Source organism: Streptopelia decaocto (assembly GCF_964273445.1).
Source record: "Streptopelia decaocto genome assembly, chromosome: 13".
In the NCBI taxonomy this organism is placed as follows: Eukaryota; Metazoa; Chordata; class Aves; order Columbiformes; family Columbidae; genus Streptopelia; species Streptopelia decaocto.
The window spans coordinates 7,892,559-7,908,882 of record NC_138668.1 but is presented as its reverse complement, the minus strand read 5'-3'; the positions used below and the strand labels follow the sequence as shown (position 1 = coordinate 7,908,882).

The 16,324-nt window shown below is 42.7% G+C and overlaps 2 protein-coding genes across 7 annotated transcripts; one reads left to right on the top strand and one right to left on the bottom strand.

Annotated features, from left to right (window-relative positions):
* Positions 1-814: 814 nt before the first annotated feature.
* On the bottom strand, positions 815-4,505 carry THUMPD1 (THUMP domain 1 NAT10 acetyltransferase adaptor). Its single transcript, XM_082064461.1, has 4 exons — positions 4,264-4,505; positions 3,723-3,903; positions 3,108-3,356; positions 815-2,564 (listed from the first exon to the last, which is right to left on the bottom strand). Exons 1-4 carry the CDS (start codon positions 4,474-4,476, stop codon positions 2,245-2,247), a joined length of 963 nt encoding a protein of 320 aa, XP_081920587.1. The 5' UTR covers positions 4,477-4,505; the 3' UTR covers positions 815-2,244.
* Positions 3,904-16,293, top strand: LOC309445548 (acyl-coenzyme A synthetase ACSM3, mitochondrial-like). 6 transcript variants are annotated; one of them, XM_082064459.1, is made up of 15 exons: positions 3,904-3,930; positions 6,861-7,069; positions 8,221-8,400; positions 8,663-8,873; positions 9,585-9,792; positions 10,031-10,174; positions 10,998-11,184; positions 12,071-12,150; positions 12,485-12,608; positions 13,104-13,184; positions 13,866-13,967; positions 15,016-15,143; positions 15,262-15,361; positions 15,818-15,937; positions 16,081-16,293. In XM_082064459.1, exons 3-15 carry the CDS (start codon positions 8,233-8,235, stop codon positions 16,165-16,167), a joined length of 1,740 nt encoding a protein of 579 aa, XP_081920585.1. In that variant the 5' UTR covers positions 3,904-3,930; positions 6,861-7,069; positions 8,221-8,232; the 3' UTR covers positions 16,168-16,293. The 6 variants fall into 6 exon arrangements, 5 of the variants coding, with proteins under 5 accessions (XP_081920585.1, XP_081920584.1, XP_081920586.1 ...); XM_082064458.1 differs by having other exon boundaries at positions 8,179-8,400; XM_082064460.1 differs by having other exon boundaries at positions 6,861-7,097; positions 11,028-11,184.
* The last annotated feature ends 31 nt before the right edge of the window (positions 16,294-16,324 follow it).

Here is a 16,324-nt window from a genome sequence, read left to right as displayed (position 1 = left end):
GCACCTACGTGGAAAAGTGAACATTCCTAACATGGGAGTTATTTGGGGATTTTAACCCCATTTCATTTCCTTTCTAAAATGGTAGTTGCTAGTTTGTGTAAATATCTTGTGTAAATATCTTGGCTTTGGAAATACCCATTTGCAATGTGCATGAGGTTTCACATCTCTGCACAAAATAAGGTTTGATAGTAGAGGCTGCTTTACGCATGATGTGGCTGGAGGGAAGGCTGGTGAATGAGAGGTCTTCCTCTCGCTTTTCTTTATCCCTACATGTCCCCCTTTCTGAGCAAATTGTCAGTAAGTCTTAGCTCTGAGTGACTGAGAATCATCTGCTGCTGTAATAGGTGAGAAATAAAAGATGTATTAGAAAACAGGTTCAGCTGAGCCCTGCTTGTATGAACCTTGAAAGCCTCAAGGTTTAGGAATTAATGTGTTAACAACAAATGTTCAGTAAGTGCAAGTTATTAAAAATCATAAGTAAAAATGTGGACATGTTGAAGACTGCAGCATAGGCAGCATCTGAATGCCAGACATAGGCTTGAAAAACAAATGGTAGCTGTTCAGGCTTCTTCTGAAGACGTGTAGGTCCTGCAGACACACAGATGAGCGAGAGAGAAAAAAAATGACAAAACCCCCGAGTCTGTCTTTGCCCTTAGTAAGGTCAGTAGGCTGTCTTGTCATCACCGACATCAGGCACCAATAAACATTCACTGTTGGCCTTTGTGTCTGGTCTCAAATGGTTTTTCCTGTGTGATGTAGACATTGCTGGTTTTAATCCACACAAAAAGCTTTAAAATGTAAAGAAAACACGGACGGAGTTAAGAAAGCAGAGTTTTAATAAATGGGTGGTAAGGGAGACAGGACTGGGGGAAAAGTCATCTTAATTTTCCAAATTCTAGAACAATTTTGAGAGAAGAGGAAAGTATAAATCAAACACTGTTGAGAGACTTGGACACATGCTTTTCACTAAACCAAGACAAGTAACAAGTGTTCTTCAAGATGAGTCTTTTCCCTTTAGCAACCCACAGGCTTTTATGCTAAAAGTGAAATAACTAAAGCTAATCAGTTGTACAGGAAGCATAATCAAAACCCTACTGGAAAGCAGGTTATAGCTGCACTGGTTTTGGTTGTTTTTTAAAAGTCACTGGGATATTAAAAAAGCTGCTGTAACAGACAGACAACAGGAAGACTCACTATCATTACTTTCAATCTGAAACAAAATTATTACTGTAAAGCTAAAGTTGTACTAAATATTAAACTTAATTCCCCATATCCAGTATCATATAATAGAGAGCTTCTTTCATAAGAAGTTTCCAAACAGTATTTAAATTCAAATTGTGAGATCTAAAAAAAAAAAAAGACTTTATAACCCCTCCCTCCCAGGATTAAGCCTTTGAAAAGAGCAGCAAAAGGCTATTGATTTGCAGGAAATTATTAAAAAGGATTCTGTTCGGTGACTACTGCATTTCCTAGAAACCAACAACCGCTGTATGCACAGCTAATGTAAACACACATGTAGTTTTTGCTAAGACCATCTGCAATGCCTGCATTGTACTTCTACGGTTCTACAATGATCAAATCTGTTACTCTGAATCGTCTCATAATATTCAAGTATTTTGATATAGCAGTTCTTCCCCTTCAAGACTTGGCATATCCTTGTAGAGCTATGCGTATGTGTGTATATATGTATATATATATATATATGTATATATGTAACCCTCCATCATACAGGAAATGATCGATTTTAGCTCATTCTGTTGTTCACACAGAAAAATGTACGAGTTCTGCAGTCACACCAGTTGTCAGATCGCCTTGTTAAAAACCCTCTGCAAGCAACCCTCTTTTTCAGACCTCTCACTTCTGTCAATACTTCCTGACAGAGCTGATTCTGCACTGCCTTTTGATTTCTGTAGCCACCAGATAACACAGGAGAGTCCATATACCTTGGGATGGCCACATTTACATATGCACGCATACTGCTTTCTGTGCTGGGTAAAGGCAATGCAGAACAGAGCCCTAGAAGAACAGCAGCAAGTTTCAGCACAAAGGTGACGCACTCTTGAGCACTCTTTTATCTGCTGTAATGTCAGCTCCACCTGCAACAAGCATTAAAATTCTTACACGTGGATTTTAAAAACAAGATTTCAAAACAAAACCCACTCTCCTCTTTAAAATTCCCTTTCAGAACTCTAGGGCAATTTTATTGGGTTTCAATTGTGTTTTCTTCTCCTTCTACCACATTTTCTACACTGTCAGCACATCATTCCCCTTGGACTCAGCTTCTGTTTCACTGTGATTCTCGTTCTCTTGTTTTACTTCTTCTGAGCTTTTCTCCTCAGTTTCTGGTTTTACTACCTTCGAGCTCTGGTCTTCTGTCAGAGTTGATGGGTTTTGTTGTGTGTCTTTGTTGCTCTTCACCACCTCCTGGAGATTGTATTTTCTGAACAGAATATAGTCTCTCACCACACTCAAGCAACAGACGTTTTTTATTATTTCCACCACAATTGTATATTGTGGGTTATTAAGATCGACTTTGTTTTCTGGATTGAGGCTGCCCACAATTCCTGTAAAACAAAATGTAGTTTAAAAGATGCTGGAAAAGCTGCTTCAGAGCAGAAGCATCTCCTACTGAAAGGAGAAAAGAGAGAGGAGGCAGCATCCCCTGTAGTTGTAACCAATTACTTGTTTTTTAATTGCTTAAAATAGCAGAACACAGCAGGACTCTTGGCATATACCACCAGTAGTACTAAAGTAATTGAAAATTATCCCACCAAGAAACAAAATACTCAAGTAAGGTGGAGCTATTCAATGGAAATAGTACCACATTATTTCAATATAACATCCAGAGAGAAAATCTGATAGCTGTCATTTCAAAGCACGTTTTAAAACACTCCAGATTATATTCAACACTGTACTCTCTTCTGCTTGCTGCCTCTTAAGACATCAACACCCACAAGGAATATTGATGTCAAGCTTTTTTAAGTCTTAGAGAAACAACAAATACATATGCCCATTAAGACCACTTGTAGTGATCTGACCTATGTTATGCATGCAGTCGTGGGCTACTTGTATAATTGGTTTTAGTTATGTGTGAGATCCATACGTACCTGCCAATTCCTTAATTACTTCTTCCCTACTCATATGACTGTTATTACGAGCTTTGTAAACAATCTGAAAAGTACCCTTATTAGGGGCTTTAAACCAAGGCTCAAAAAATGTCTCCGCGTATTTTTTCATATCCTCCATAAAAGCCTTGCAAGTTCCAGAAATGGGCAGCATCCGCAGAATTACTCTTGTCTTCTTCTTTTTAGTGGCATGCATGTCCTTTAGTATATGGTGCACCAGGTTTTCCGGTTCTACAAGAAAAACAGCGAGGCATGAGAAACAAATTGAAGGCACTTTCTCCCTTCTTACCCACTCTAAATAATAAGCTGGGGAAACACGCACTTGGCTGCACTGCTGTCAGCCTCAAATCCTTTTCTGTAAAGAGTTGTTTCACTTTACCAAAACTGGATAATCAAATATTATTTTGTCAAAGCAGATTCCTCTACCTTTAGCGACTCCACTAATGACAAAATTCAGTGGCAATGCCAAAGGGAAGGAGAGCCTTGTATTTTTTTGGTATACATGACTTTTTGGAAGTCCCACTCTGCGGCCTGTTACTAACAGTATTCAGAGCAGTCTATCCCCGCAGCATTACGCAGAGTTGGCTGATGTCCCACCTATGCCCCGGGTCCTGATGAAGACCACGTTGTTGGCGCCGCTCTCCACTGACTGGAACCGCCGCAGCTTCTGCTCCGTCGAGGTGCGGATCTGGCCAACCTCCTTCTTCAGGGCAGCCTCAACATCATCCTCATCCTCCTCCCTCTCGCTTCCGGACAGCCGCTCCTCGTGATCTGAAAACTTCACGCACGCAACGTCTCTTGTTTGGTGAGTACCGAGCAACAGCACCCACAACTTAAAATGCACCAGCAAGGCCCCGCCACACGCCCCCGGAGGGGACGGGTAGGGGCCTTTTCTCAACGAACCCGCAGGGCTGCGCTGGGGTTTGCTCAAAGAAACCGGCATTTTCGTGTGTGCGGGGACCACCGATGGTTTTTTACATACAAAGGGGAGAGGAGGCCTCACGGAGCTGTGCTCCCCGCCACGCCGGCGTTAGCGCTGCCAGGCTGCGGGAGGCAGGAGCTGAGGGGGCCGCTCTCCCCGGCCTCAGGGCCGCCTCCCGCCCAGCACGGAGCGACCGGCCGGGCGGCCCGTACGCACCTGTTCGGGCCCGTAGAGCAGGTCCCCGTACTCGCCGAGCAGGCTGTAGGCCTCCCCCACGCACTTGCGCTCGTTCATGTTGCAGGTGATGAGGATGCCGCGCATGCCGGCCTCCAGCTGCCGCCCGCCGCCGCGGGGCCGCTTGGCCCGTCCCGCCGCCGCGAAGTGCCCCTTGGGCCGCCGCTTCCGCGCCGCCGGCTCCGCCGCGGCCATTGACTGCCGCCCGCTCCCGCCTCCGCCGCGCGCCGCGATGGCGTCACCGCCGCGCCACCCGCCCGGAACAGCGCCGCCTTGCGGCCCGGCGGTGCTCGAGTCCTCCCCCGCGGCTGGGCAGCGAGTACTGGACAGCGGTGAGCGGGCACCGGGTCCAGGCACCGCTCAGGTCCCTGGGGTGCCGTGCTGCGCCGGGGGGCCGGGCCCCAGGTAGGCCCTCAGCCGCTTCCAGGCCCCTCTCTGCTGCAGGCAGGGCAGGGCAGGGCAGCGCCCTGGAGGCTCAACCGCCCCCCCCAAAAATCACAATTCACCTCAGACTTGGCACACGGCAGGGACAGGGCGGGCGGCCCAGGGCCAGCGCTCTGCACTCAGAAATGGTCAAACTCGGTCACTCGTAGCCCTTGATGTTTTTTCTGCTCCTGAACTTCGGGTTTGAGATTAAAGTTTGGGTTTGCGTTTAATGATTCCTGAATGAAAAGCAGCGAGGAGAGGACAGGAGAGGGAAGAGAAAAAGGTGTTTGCTGTGTGAGGCCGGGGAGCGAGCTGTTGCCCCAGCTCCCGCCTGGCTCCTGAGGGCATCACGGTTTCGAGGGACACACGGAAGGAGAAACTTCATACAGGTAAATTCAGGCCTGAGGTACTAGAAAACATGTCGACAGCAAAAACATGGCCCATGGTAGTTTCTAAAGGAAGGTATCGCTGTGCACAAGAGTCTCTTCTCCTTGCAGTAACTCTTGCAATTCTTGAACAATTAAGGGGGGGGGAAATTAAGTAGCTCAACATTTTGGGAAAACAGGTAGAGGAAACAGCTGAGGGGGTCTCACTAGCGACAGGACTATCATATTATTTAGATTCAGAGAATCCAGTTGGGCTAAAGTAGGGAAAAAGGAAACTTCATTAGTTGAAGTATTTATCAGTTACAACTGCAACAGGAGGTGGTGGTTACATCTTATCTGAAAGTTTGTTCCTGCAAAGCCTTTGGGGCTCATCTAATTCTACAGCAGCTCTGGGATTACTGACCGCTTTGCAGCACTGGGGTTGTGTGAAGGACTCAAAGTTCTGGTGAATTATAGTGCTAAGTCTCCGGAGCTGGGCGTGTCAGGACATGTTTGAAATATGAGGAGGAATTTCTACAGGCAGCTGTGAGTGATGCAGAGGAAATGCAATTAACCACTCAGAACATAACTGGGATACTTTTGTAGTGAAAAGTGCTGGGGCACTAGGAAATACCCATGGGTGCAGTTTTATGCTGTACCAAAAGAACAGATTCCAGGTTAGATCACTGTGAAAGTTATGCTTTCTTTCTAAGCTGGAAACCTTCTTGCCAGTGTATTCCTGGCACTTTTCACTGGTTCTTATCACAAGCCATTGCTGTTATTTTCTCTCAACATTCGTGCCTCCTCTGGGGTGATGTGATTTTCTGGTTAGGGAATCCCTTTAAGGCTGTTCCCTTGCCTTTCCTCTGGGAAGATTTTGTCGCATGACTTTCAAAGAGCTGTTTGAAATGTCACTGCTGCAGACTGACTGTAGGTCTCCCTTTACTACTAGGCAGAGACCAGCTTTGTTTGGGGAAATCTGTTTTGAACCAATTTGTTTCTGCTGCAGTGAACGTTTCAGGGAGCTGGTTAGCATCTCCTATGAGTGTGCTGTTTACAAACAGACATGGGCAGAATCCCAGGAGGGAGTCCTGGCAAAAGTACAGAACCTAAGTGCCTGGAAAGACTGCAGTGTCACCCTCACTGATCAGCTCCAAAGACGTAAATGTGTGTTAGCAATCTCTCTACAGACAGAGCATGGAGACACAGCAGGAGAAATTTAGGTCTCTGGCAGCCAAATTCTTACAAATCTAAATGCCTTGATTTAAGCTACAGCTGTCACTAGCTCCCTAGTGAGTGACGTCCTTGCAGGAGAGACTGAAGGCAGAGGCACACACCAGTGGTGCTGGGCTTTGGCTGGGGTAGCAGAAGAGACGGCACATGTTCCGTCCTGCCTCTCCCGTAGGAGTGGAGCAGAGGAGGCAGCAATGCCAGAGCACCACGTCACTGTGTGCTCTTTCAGTACGAGGCAGAGCCCTTGCAACACCTCACAAGTCACCAGGTATTAACAAAGCTGCTCCAGGCAGCAGCTGCAGCGTCTCAGGAATTGATACTGTTGTCAGGGCTGAACTGCCGTGGTTACCTGCCTGCTGAGCGGTGTAGTTGTGAAACCAATTGTAAGGCTGTTGCTCCTGTGTTGCCCCAGCCAGAGTGTAACAGATGTGATTTGGCTGTAGCAATGTCTTATGACTGTGCTCCTCCACAGGCTGGTGGGTGGGAATAGGGGAGGAGAGGGAAATAGGGGAGATTTGGGACTCAGACTTTCTACTTCCTCTCTGAGCTCTGCAGAAACCTATCGGCTCGTCTCACTGAGACCAACTTTGTTTCCCCTTGTCTGAGTCCAAAGTGCACGTGAGGAGCGCAGGAGTTGGTCACCAGACACAGTAACTGTGCAAGAGGAGGCATGTGGTCAGGAGTCTGAGCTCTGTGGACAGAGTCAAAGCTGTGACACATCCCAGCACTGAGAAGGCTCCACTTTGGTGCAACGCAGAGAGGCAGTAAGTTGGGATTGAGGCCTTTTTGAAGGTAACTGACCCGCACCCGGCTCTGCAAGCTGCTGGGCAGGACATTTTCTAGCACTGGAGCAGTGCTAATTTGCCTCGTCTGTTCACATTCCCTCCTCTCCCTGTCCTTCTCTGTCTTTCCTTTGGCTGGGTTTCTCTCCTGTGTTTGTCATATGCAGACTCTCTGTTACAGATCCAAAAAATGTCCCTTTGCTTCACTGAATGACTAAAATCCCATGATTTCATAATAGAGCTGGATAGCTATTAATTCCGTAAGGAACTGGCAGTGTTTCTATTATTTTGTATATAAAAGACAGTTGACAATGCATGAAAATAATTACTTCAGAGTTTTCAGACCTCCTGCTAAGTTGACTCTTTTTGAGAAATAAGGCTTTTCATTTTTGATCCTTTTTCAGACAGTCTTTTAAAATTTCCCTGTCTTATAAAGTGACACTTTTTGCTGATCACACATCAAAATAATGCTTAAAACATCAATACATAGAATCTTTTCAGGGCTTTGCTACATTTATTTTATTCCTGTCAACCAAGATATCCCCAGTGATGATAAACTATAAAAACGGTAAATGTCTTTGAACCAAATGACACTGTGGTCAGACAGTAATTAATGCACGATTGTTGGATTATCTGTGCAACATCTTGGTCCACACTGTTACTTGTGCATTGTCAGTCAGTAGCAGACATCTCATTTACAGAAGTCGGAGCTGAAGTGTTTGGGTCACATTCAGTGCCTCTCTGCTGTATAAGGCAACTGAAACGTGATCTACAAGATTAGCGGGACTTATGGGAAGGGAAGGAATGTGACTTATAGGACAACTGCCACAGCGACATGGCTGAGTGCTGCTGGTTGAATGCAGGGTCAGCATCTCAGCTGCACGGTGGTCACTGAAGAGCAGGGGCCAGGCCATGGCCGAACTGCAGCTGTCCTCAGCATTTACTCCAGTTGGCAGTGGGGATTGTTGTTCCAGTGTAACACACGGTGTACTAGTAAAAGCTGTTCTGAAACTGCATGGTTAATACCAGGTTTGTATCTGTATCGCTGTAGCATTTCTTGGAAAGGTAATCAGTAAGGAATAACCTTGTAGAGACTACTGTGGCTCTTGCTGCAGTGCATTTTTTTACTGCAGATCCCAATCACTATGTCACTGTGGGCTCCCGTGAGAAGATCACTCCAGCTTTGTAGCCGGTACTACCCCGTTCATGCCTCTTTGAGTTATGAAGCCATAAAAAAACAGTGCAGACCAGAGGTGCCAGAGTACTTCAACTTTGCCAGAGATGTGCTGGACAGGTGGACTGAAGTGGAAAAGGTAACAGTTACTTGGCTTCTCTGATGCTGAAGTATTTATTGCTGATCATTAATGCTGAGTATCTGACAAATCCAATAACCAAAATGCTGGTGTTATGTTCTGATTATAATCTGGTGATCATCTCTTGCAGGTTGAGCATGTAGATCCCTTAAGCCACACCCTGTCCTGTCCAGGAGTCCAGATAGTTCTTTAATCGGTAACTCCAGTGATAGAGTGTAGGCAAATAGGTGCCTCATTTGTACTGTACCTTGTTGTTCTATAGCAGGGAAAAAAGTCTAAAAACCCCGCATTATGGTGGGTAGATGGTGCCGGAGAAGAGGTGAGGTGGAGCTTTGAGGAGCTGGGTGTGCTGTCCAGGAAAGCAGCAAATGTTCTCTCTGATGCCTGCGGTCTGCAACAGGGAGAGAGAGTTATTGTGATTCTGCCCCGGATCCCAGAGTGGTGGCTGGTGAATGTGGCCTGCATGAGAACAGGTTGGTAGAAGCATAGAAATGGTACATAGGTACAGAAATTGTGAGTCAAACCAGTCCTTGCTATTTAGTGCACTCAGAACTATCAGCGTGCTAATGAGGATGAGCTCAGGCTGGTCGAAAACACGCTTCACGCCAAGTTTTAACTTGGTGGTGCTTTTAGGACTTTGGCACATGCTCTAGCTGTTGAGGAAACCCTGTGAGTCCTTGCGCCTCTGTCATTCTCCTTGTGACACATCACAAATGCACTCTCTTGCTAACTCGCAGTGCAATTAGCCCACACTTAACGAAGTGTTTCACATGTTCCCCTGTGGGATCTGTTAAATACTCAGCTTCCTGGTATTTACAACTCCAAATGTCTTGGTGCCTCACAAACACAAGCAGTCTACCTCATGAAGCAGCAGCTGTGTTTGCTAGTAAAGAAGGCAAGTCCAGAGAGACTTGTTCCAGGGGCAGTGTTTTCAGAAGGAAAGTTATTCTGTTGATTTATTTTAGTGTCCCATGGTCAACCTAATATTTATTAACTTGTGCTAGTCCTCCCATAGCATTTAATCCATCAAATAATTGGCATATTTACGAAAATAAGTCCAAGTCACACTTTTAATAGAGCTCTGTCCCACTCAAAAGAACAAAGTAATGTGAAGTCTGCTTGTAGGTACAGGTGTTTTTCTTAAATGTTGAGACTCTGTATCCATTCCCTTTTCTTCCCTTTAGGAACTGTCCTGATTCCTGGCACACAGCAATTGACAGCCAAGGACATTCATCATCGACTGCAGAAATCCCAGGCAAAGTGTATCATCACTGATGATGTTGTGGCACCAGCTGTAGACTCAGTTGGGGCTGAATGCCAGTCTCTGAAATTCAAGTTGCTTGTGTCAGAGGGCCACAGAGAAGGATGGCTGAACTTTAAAGATCTCCTGAAGTGAGTAACCACCGCTGTGAAATGCCACAGCAATAATGAAAGAAAATCACAGTGGTTTGTTGTGAATAGGAAATGTTGGCACACTCCAATATATTTTCACCCTTTTAGGACTGCACAGTGGAAAAATATCAATGTTTATGACACTTTTGATTGCTACAGTTATTTTGGTTAAATATTTTCAAAAATGTGTAACGTCGCACTGTGAAATCACTTTATTAATCATTTTGTTTATTTTAAGAAATGCTCCTTCTGATCACCACTGTGTGAACACAAAGTGTCGAGATCCAATGGCCATCTATTTTACCAGTGGAACTACAGGATCTCCAAAAATGGCTGAACATTCCCACTGCAGCTATGGTGTTGGCTTGACAGTAAGTGCAAGGTACAGATATCACTTTGAATCAGACATATTTCTGTAGGTATTTACATAGCAGAAGGAAGAGAAACACAAGATTATCACCAGAAGCTTTTGTTTCAATAGTTTAAAAAACAGCAGTTGTTTTACATCCCAAAAAGTGAGTTGTTTTTTTTTTCCATAAAGCAAGGCAGTTTGAGTCCAGCTGCCTTAGTATATAGAGAATGTGGCAGTCATATAGTCACTAACTTCTTTTTAACATTTTCTTTACATTTTGGTAAATTCTTCATTGTGTATAGTTAATAGATTGTCCTTGAACTGAACATCAGCACACGTTTACGAAGCCTGTGCCACAAAAAGGAAAAAAAGTGGGTCTGTTAGTCTTCTGAATTGATGTGCGTCTGGATAAGACATAGCTCCTGCAAGAACAAAATGCTCATAGTTCAGAACCGTTACATTTAGGAAGCAATGTTGTTTATAAAATCGTTATGGCAGTGTACTTCACTCTTAATAGGCAAAGAATAACAAATCAGAAAATAAAAAACTAGAAGTAAGTAAATAAAAAACTCATCCCTAAAGATGAGTTCAGCAAAATGCCAGCAATCTCATACATATTCATAGAACATCATGTTCTGAGGTGGTGTTAGCTTGTCCATCAGTATAATTTTTCCCTTACAAAAATGCAACATCAGTGTATCCCAATGACATCCTCACTGTGCTGTGACTTAACTCCTGCTCAGAAATTTCGGCATTCCTAATTGTTGTTTATGCAAGATAGCCAGTGGTGGATTTGCTTCAATGGGACATCTCTTGTTGATATTTTTATATTTGCCTTATTCCTGCCAAACAGAGACTGTGGACCATTTCCTTGTGTTACCAGGTACTGGCTGGATTTGACTTCCTCAGATGTATTTTGGAACACATCAGACACAGGCTGGGCAAAGTCAGCTTGGAGCAGCGTCTTTTCCCCCTGGATTCAAGGGGCATGTGTGTTTATACATAAGATGCCACACTTCAACCCAGCCATCGTCTTGGAGGTAAGCGAGGAGAGCACAGCAACCAACAGCACTGTTCTCTCCAGCTGAACTCGCCCAAGTTTTCATTCCCCAGGTGCTGCACAGGCTGCAGCACACAGCACAGGTATAACTTGCACCAGGGGGTAACCAGCCCATGGGTTAAGTAGGGAGTGCTGCACAAATGTACCCCAAAACAAGAGCATGTTTGACATCCAGAGAGTCTCATTGTATACTCTGCTCTGGATTTGACTGCACAAACCTGCAAACATCCATTACTAGGCCTAAAAGTGAAGTACACAAGAAGTTGTTCTGGGATTTGTGGAGTACCTTGGTGGTGTTATTAAAATAAGTGACAGTAACAAATGAATGAGAATTTTAGTTGCCTGCACCATGTAATTCAAAGTTAAGGAGTGAAGAGTCAGCAAGGTTGAATTTCTTTAACAAATGACACCAACATTATATTCTCTCATACCCTCTGCACACAACTCTTCGTCATTTGAAAAAGGCTACTCTGTTTCATTTTACATGGAATGACTTTATCTTCATTATCCATGTTAATTAGATGGCTGGAAATTGCTAGGTAATATTAGGATATGTTGAAGAACACTATCAGTTTTCCACATACAGAGAATCTAAAAAAGTAGCCTTGTGGATTCACTTTTTTCTACTTAAACTGCAATTATGAATAAATTCTGCAAGACAAACTAAAGCTTTCAAGAGCAAAAAACTTTGGTGTGTTGAACTAATTGTAAAATTATGTAGATTCAATTTTGAGGAAGAAATTAATTAAATGTAACTGCTGTGTGTTGGTGCAGAGATTGTTACATTATCTCTTACAGTGATGATGGGATCTCACAGGTTTCGGTGCATTGGCAAAATTTACTTTTATTTTTTCTAAATTCTCTAGAGTCTGTCAAGATTTCCCATAACCATCTTCTGTTCTCCTCCAACTGCCTATCGAATGTTTGTGCAACATAAACTGTCCAGGTAGGCAAACACAGAATATCCTTGTTGGCTTTTTGATCAAATGCTCATCAAACCTTGCTTTTATTCCAAATTTACAATGGCATAACAGTAACTCAGATCGTGTATTTCTCAACATTTTGAATCTTCATTCTTAGGAACAAAGTCAGAATAGAGATTATGGGGTAACTTAACCTTTTTTTTTTTTCAGATTTGTTTTTATTTAACACTATACAGTTCAAATGGAATGAATGTTTTGCTCTTACGTAGAAAGAACCCCACAACACAGGAATACAGTAGTGAATGGGGAACAGCAGAGAGCCGACTGCCAGTTCTTTGTTTTCTCTTTCCCACTAAGCTATACATTCAAAAGCCTGCGGCACTGCGTGAGCGCTGGGGAGCCAATCAACCCTGAGGTCATGGAAAAATGGAAAGCGCAGACTGGGCTGGATATTTATGAAGGCTATGGACAGACAGAAACTGTATGTTCTGCTTTACAGATGTGAAAATGTGTGCTTCACAGATGCAGCAATAAATTCTATTCAGGTTGCCAAACGAGGGATTAAAATGATTATATGGGGAAAGGTCAATTGCAATAACCAACACTGGAAAAATGTAGATTTTGTAAGTCATAGAACAATCATAACAGCTTCACCCAAAATCCAAAGCCTGTTTTTCATTCCTGTGGGCTTTGGATTGGGAACTAACACAACTGACTTCCTCATTACTGCATTCCAAATTCTACTTTAAAACCAACATTTAGAGCACTCACATTATTTGGAGCTGTGGGCGTGATTCTGAGGGCGTAGTTTATTTCTAGAAGTTTAAGCATCGTATATATGATTATAATGAAGACAATTAGTATTTCTTATAGATATACACCATATTAGCTGAGTATTTTAAACCTAAGCTAAACATTGAATATACAAGCCACAGTTTTATTTGAAAAAAAAACCCAAACCCAACACTTGTTACAGGTGCTGATCTGTGGCAATTCTAAAGGAATGAAAATCAAACCTGGCTCTATGGGAAGACCGTCTCCGTGGTACGATGTCAAGGTATCACACCTCTGGTCACTCCGTCTCTCTCCCTTGCATAATCACATTCTGTTAAGACGAACTGAAAGCTCTAACACGGAGTCGTACCGTGTGTCATTATTCAGCAGTGAATGGAAGAGTGGAGAAATACATGTTACTGCCCTAAACTGCACATGCAGAATAAGCAATCGGACTTCCCTGTTGCAGCATCCTCACCAACACAGATGACACCCCGCTGCTGGCAGTGAGATATCGAACATCAAGGCACTGACAGAAAATAAGTTGCTGAGTTAAGGAAGAGTGGGAGTGGATGTTGTTTCTGGTGATAACAAAACTGCTGAAGCAGATTCTAGCACCAGCTTTGTTTGCGATATGGGTTAAGATTTTTAGTGGCTTCCTTTCAGTTCGTAAATTTTCCCACCCTGTTACTTAGGATTCTCCCTCGGGTCTTAGTGACTTCATTACGTGTTTGTATAGTACTTGGCATTCCTCAGGTAAAAGACATAGCACAAAGTACAGCGCATTAGTAATAATCTTACACTTCAGTTGTCAGAGTAAGGCCCCCTACTGCTCCAAATAATTTCCTAATAAATAACCTACTTTGATTATGTATTGTAAATGTGCACCAAGATTCTATAGTCTTAACGTAATGCTTTTTAATTTGGCTCCAAGACAATAACACTGTGTTTTGTTTATTTTTAGATTATAGATGAAAACAGTAATATTCTGCCTCCTGGAAAAGAAGGAGATATTGCCATCAGAGTTAAACCTACGAGATCGCCTTTTCTTTTTACTTGCTATGCTGTAAGAATATTTCTACAGTTCAAGTAGATATCCTGTTCAATCTCTCTCACAAGGAATCTGATGCCCCATTTCGTATGCTCTGAAAACCTGTGGGGAAGAAAGAGGGATTGCCTTTTTTTTTCCTGCAGATGCTTGGTTTACTTATACAAAGTTATGTGTTCTATTAGATTGTCCTGCCTAACAAGTTAAAAATCCACTTTCTTTTGCTTGATATTTCTGTAGCAGAGATGGAAATGTTTGACAGGCCCCCAGTCCCAAAATACTCCATGGCCTAAGGACTAGAGCCCCATCTGAGAAGCAGGACACTGTTCAAATCACTTCCCTCCGGATTTGAGCTTCGTGGAGTGTTTCACACAGGGGAAATTTTTGCAGGGTTTTTTTTTTTTCTGAGTTGGCTGGAACTTTCAGTGCAACAGCCAGTCGAACAAACACATAGTGTTTTCAGTTCTGACACCAGGAAACCTTATTAAACTTTATGGATGGTGTCAGCCTACACTCAGGTCTTCTGAGCAGTATGGAACATGCAGGAAGGGAACACCGTGCATACTGCCTGGAAAAATTCTTTCAGAAATCAGTTGCCTTTGCCGTAGAAGAAACAAGTATTAATTGTGCTATGCTGAGCTAAAACTGTTATGGGTGTGGAAAACAAAAAATCTCAAGACAGGAGATGCTAGAAATAGAAAAGAAAAAGAAACCGTTACATGATGATGACCTAAAAGCAAATTCTCAGTTCCATAAGCCTATGTATTTTTGTAACCTTCAGTGGTTCCTAAAGCTGTGGGGCATAATATAATATGATTAAAATTTTAAGTCAGTCACATTTACTGCATTTTTATGAATTTATTAATATCTAGTTTTGTCACTTAGTAATGGTGAATTAGTAATTCTCTAGTATTCATGTCCTATTTTAATCTGATGCACATGACCACAGTATGGACACGTCTGAAAACCTGAAATTTTTTATAACTTGTATACCAAATAACTTAAAATGCAATTTACTGTATTTTTCAGGTAGTTGCCATGTAAAATGTAATTTAATATTTCCTAGGATGATCCTGAGAAAACAGAGGCAACAATACGTGGAGACTTTTATGTCACTGGGGACAGGGGGATTATGGATGAGGATGGATACTTCTGGTTTGTTGGAAGAGCTGATGATGTCATTAATTCTGCTGGGTAATTTAAGCCTGATAAACTATAAATCATTAAACTTGAATAACGCAGATGATTAAGGTGTGAAGTTATGTTTGTGTGTTATCCAATACAACTAAAAGCCCTTTCTTCCATTTTATAGATACCGTATTGGACCATTTGAAGTAGAAAGCGCCCTGGTGGAGCATCCTGCAGTGGTGGAATCCGCAGTTGTCAGCAGTCCAGACCCCATCAGAGGAGAAGTAAACAACTTAAGAGTATATATTTAAGTAGCTTTGTGTATACCAGTGCTAATCAAGCCCAACTTCCAAAGGATTGGTCTATCCAGGGAATTTTTTTTTCAATGTAAAACGAAATAAATTCAAGTCATTATTTCTACTCTGTCAGACACTGGAGAATCTGCACAGGAGTAAACTGACCAAGGCAATTGCCCCAAATCACATATAACAAAAGAACCATTTGAAGCTTTCCCTGTCATTCAAATACTTACAGTTTTTAGTCTTTATTAAATGAATATTAACTGCCTGCACAGTCCAGACCAACAGTGAGCACCCACAGACGTTGGCAAAGCTTTCTGTCCCTGCCCTTATACATTACTCTGCAGTTTGTCAGCAAATGTTTGGTTAAAGTTTCAGATCTTGCTGTTGTGTAATATTGTTTCATTGGCATTTAAACCATTGTTGCCATAACTTCTTTAGGTGGTGAAAGCCTTTGTTGTTTTAAGATCTGAATATGCTTCACATGATCCAGAAAAAATGATGAAAGAGCTACAAGACCATGTTAAGAAAGTTACTGCTCCATACAAGTATCCTAGGAAGGTGAGTGCTCAAATACTCAATTTTCACTACTATAAACCAGCAGGTGCTGTTCTGTGGCTTATAAACCTGTGCTGCTGAAGTTAAATAAAAATTTAGGTAAACTGTATCTTATTTTGTTCTACAATTTCTCCCTTTTCCAATAGATTGAGTTTGTTCAACAGCTGCCAAAAACTGTTAGTGGGAAGATCAGAAGAAATGAACTGCGCCAGAAGGAGTGGAGAAAAGATTAGAAGTACTTGTTGCTTTTTAATAGGATTTTTTACAAATTAAGATATTGCAGATTTACACAGTAATGTAGAATAAAAGACATCATACTATGCCCTCCTTAGTTTAGGTTTGCATAAATTCTTACCTGATTCCCAGCATTCAGCTGTCCCAGGTGCTACA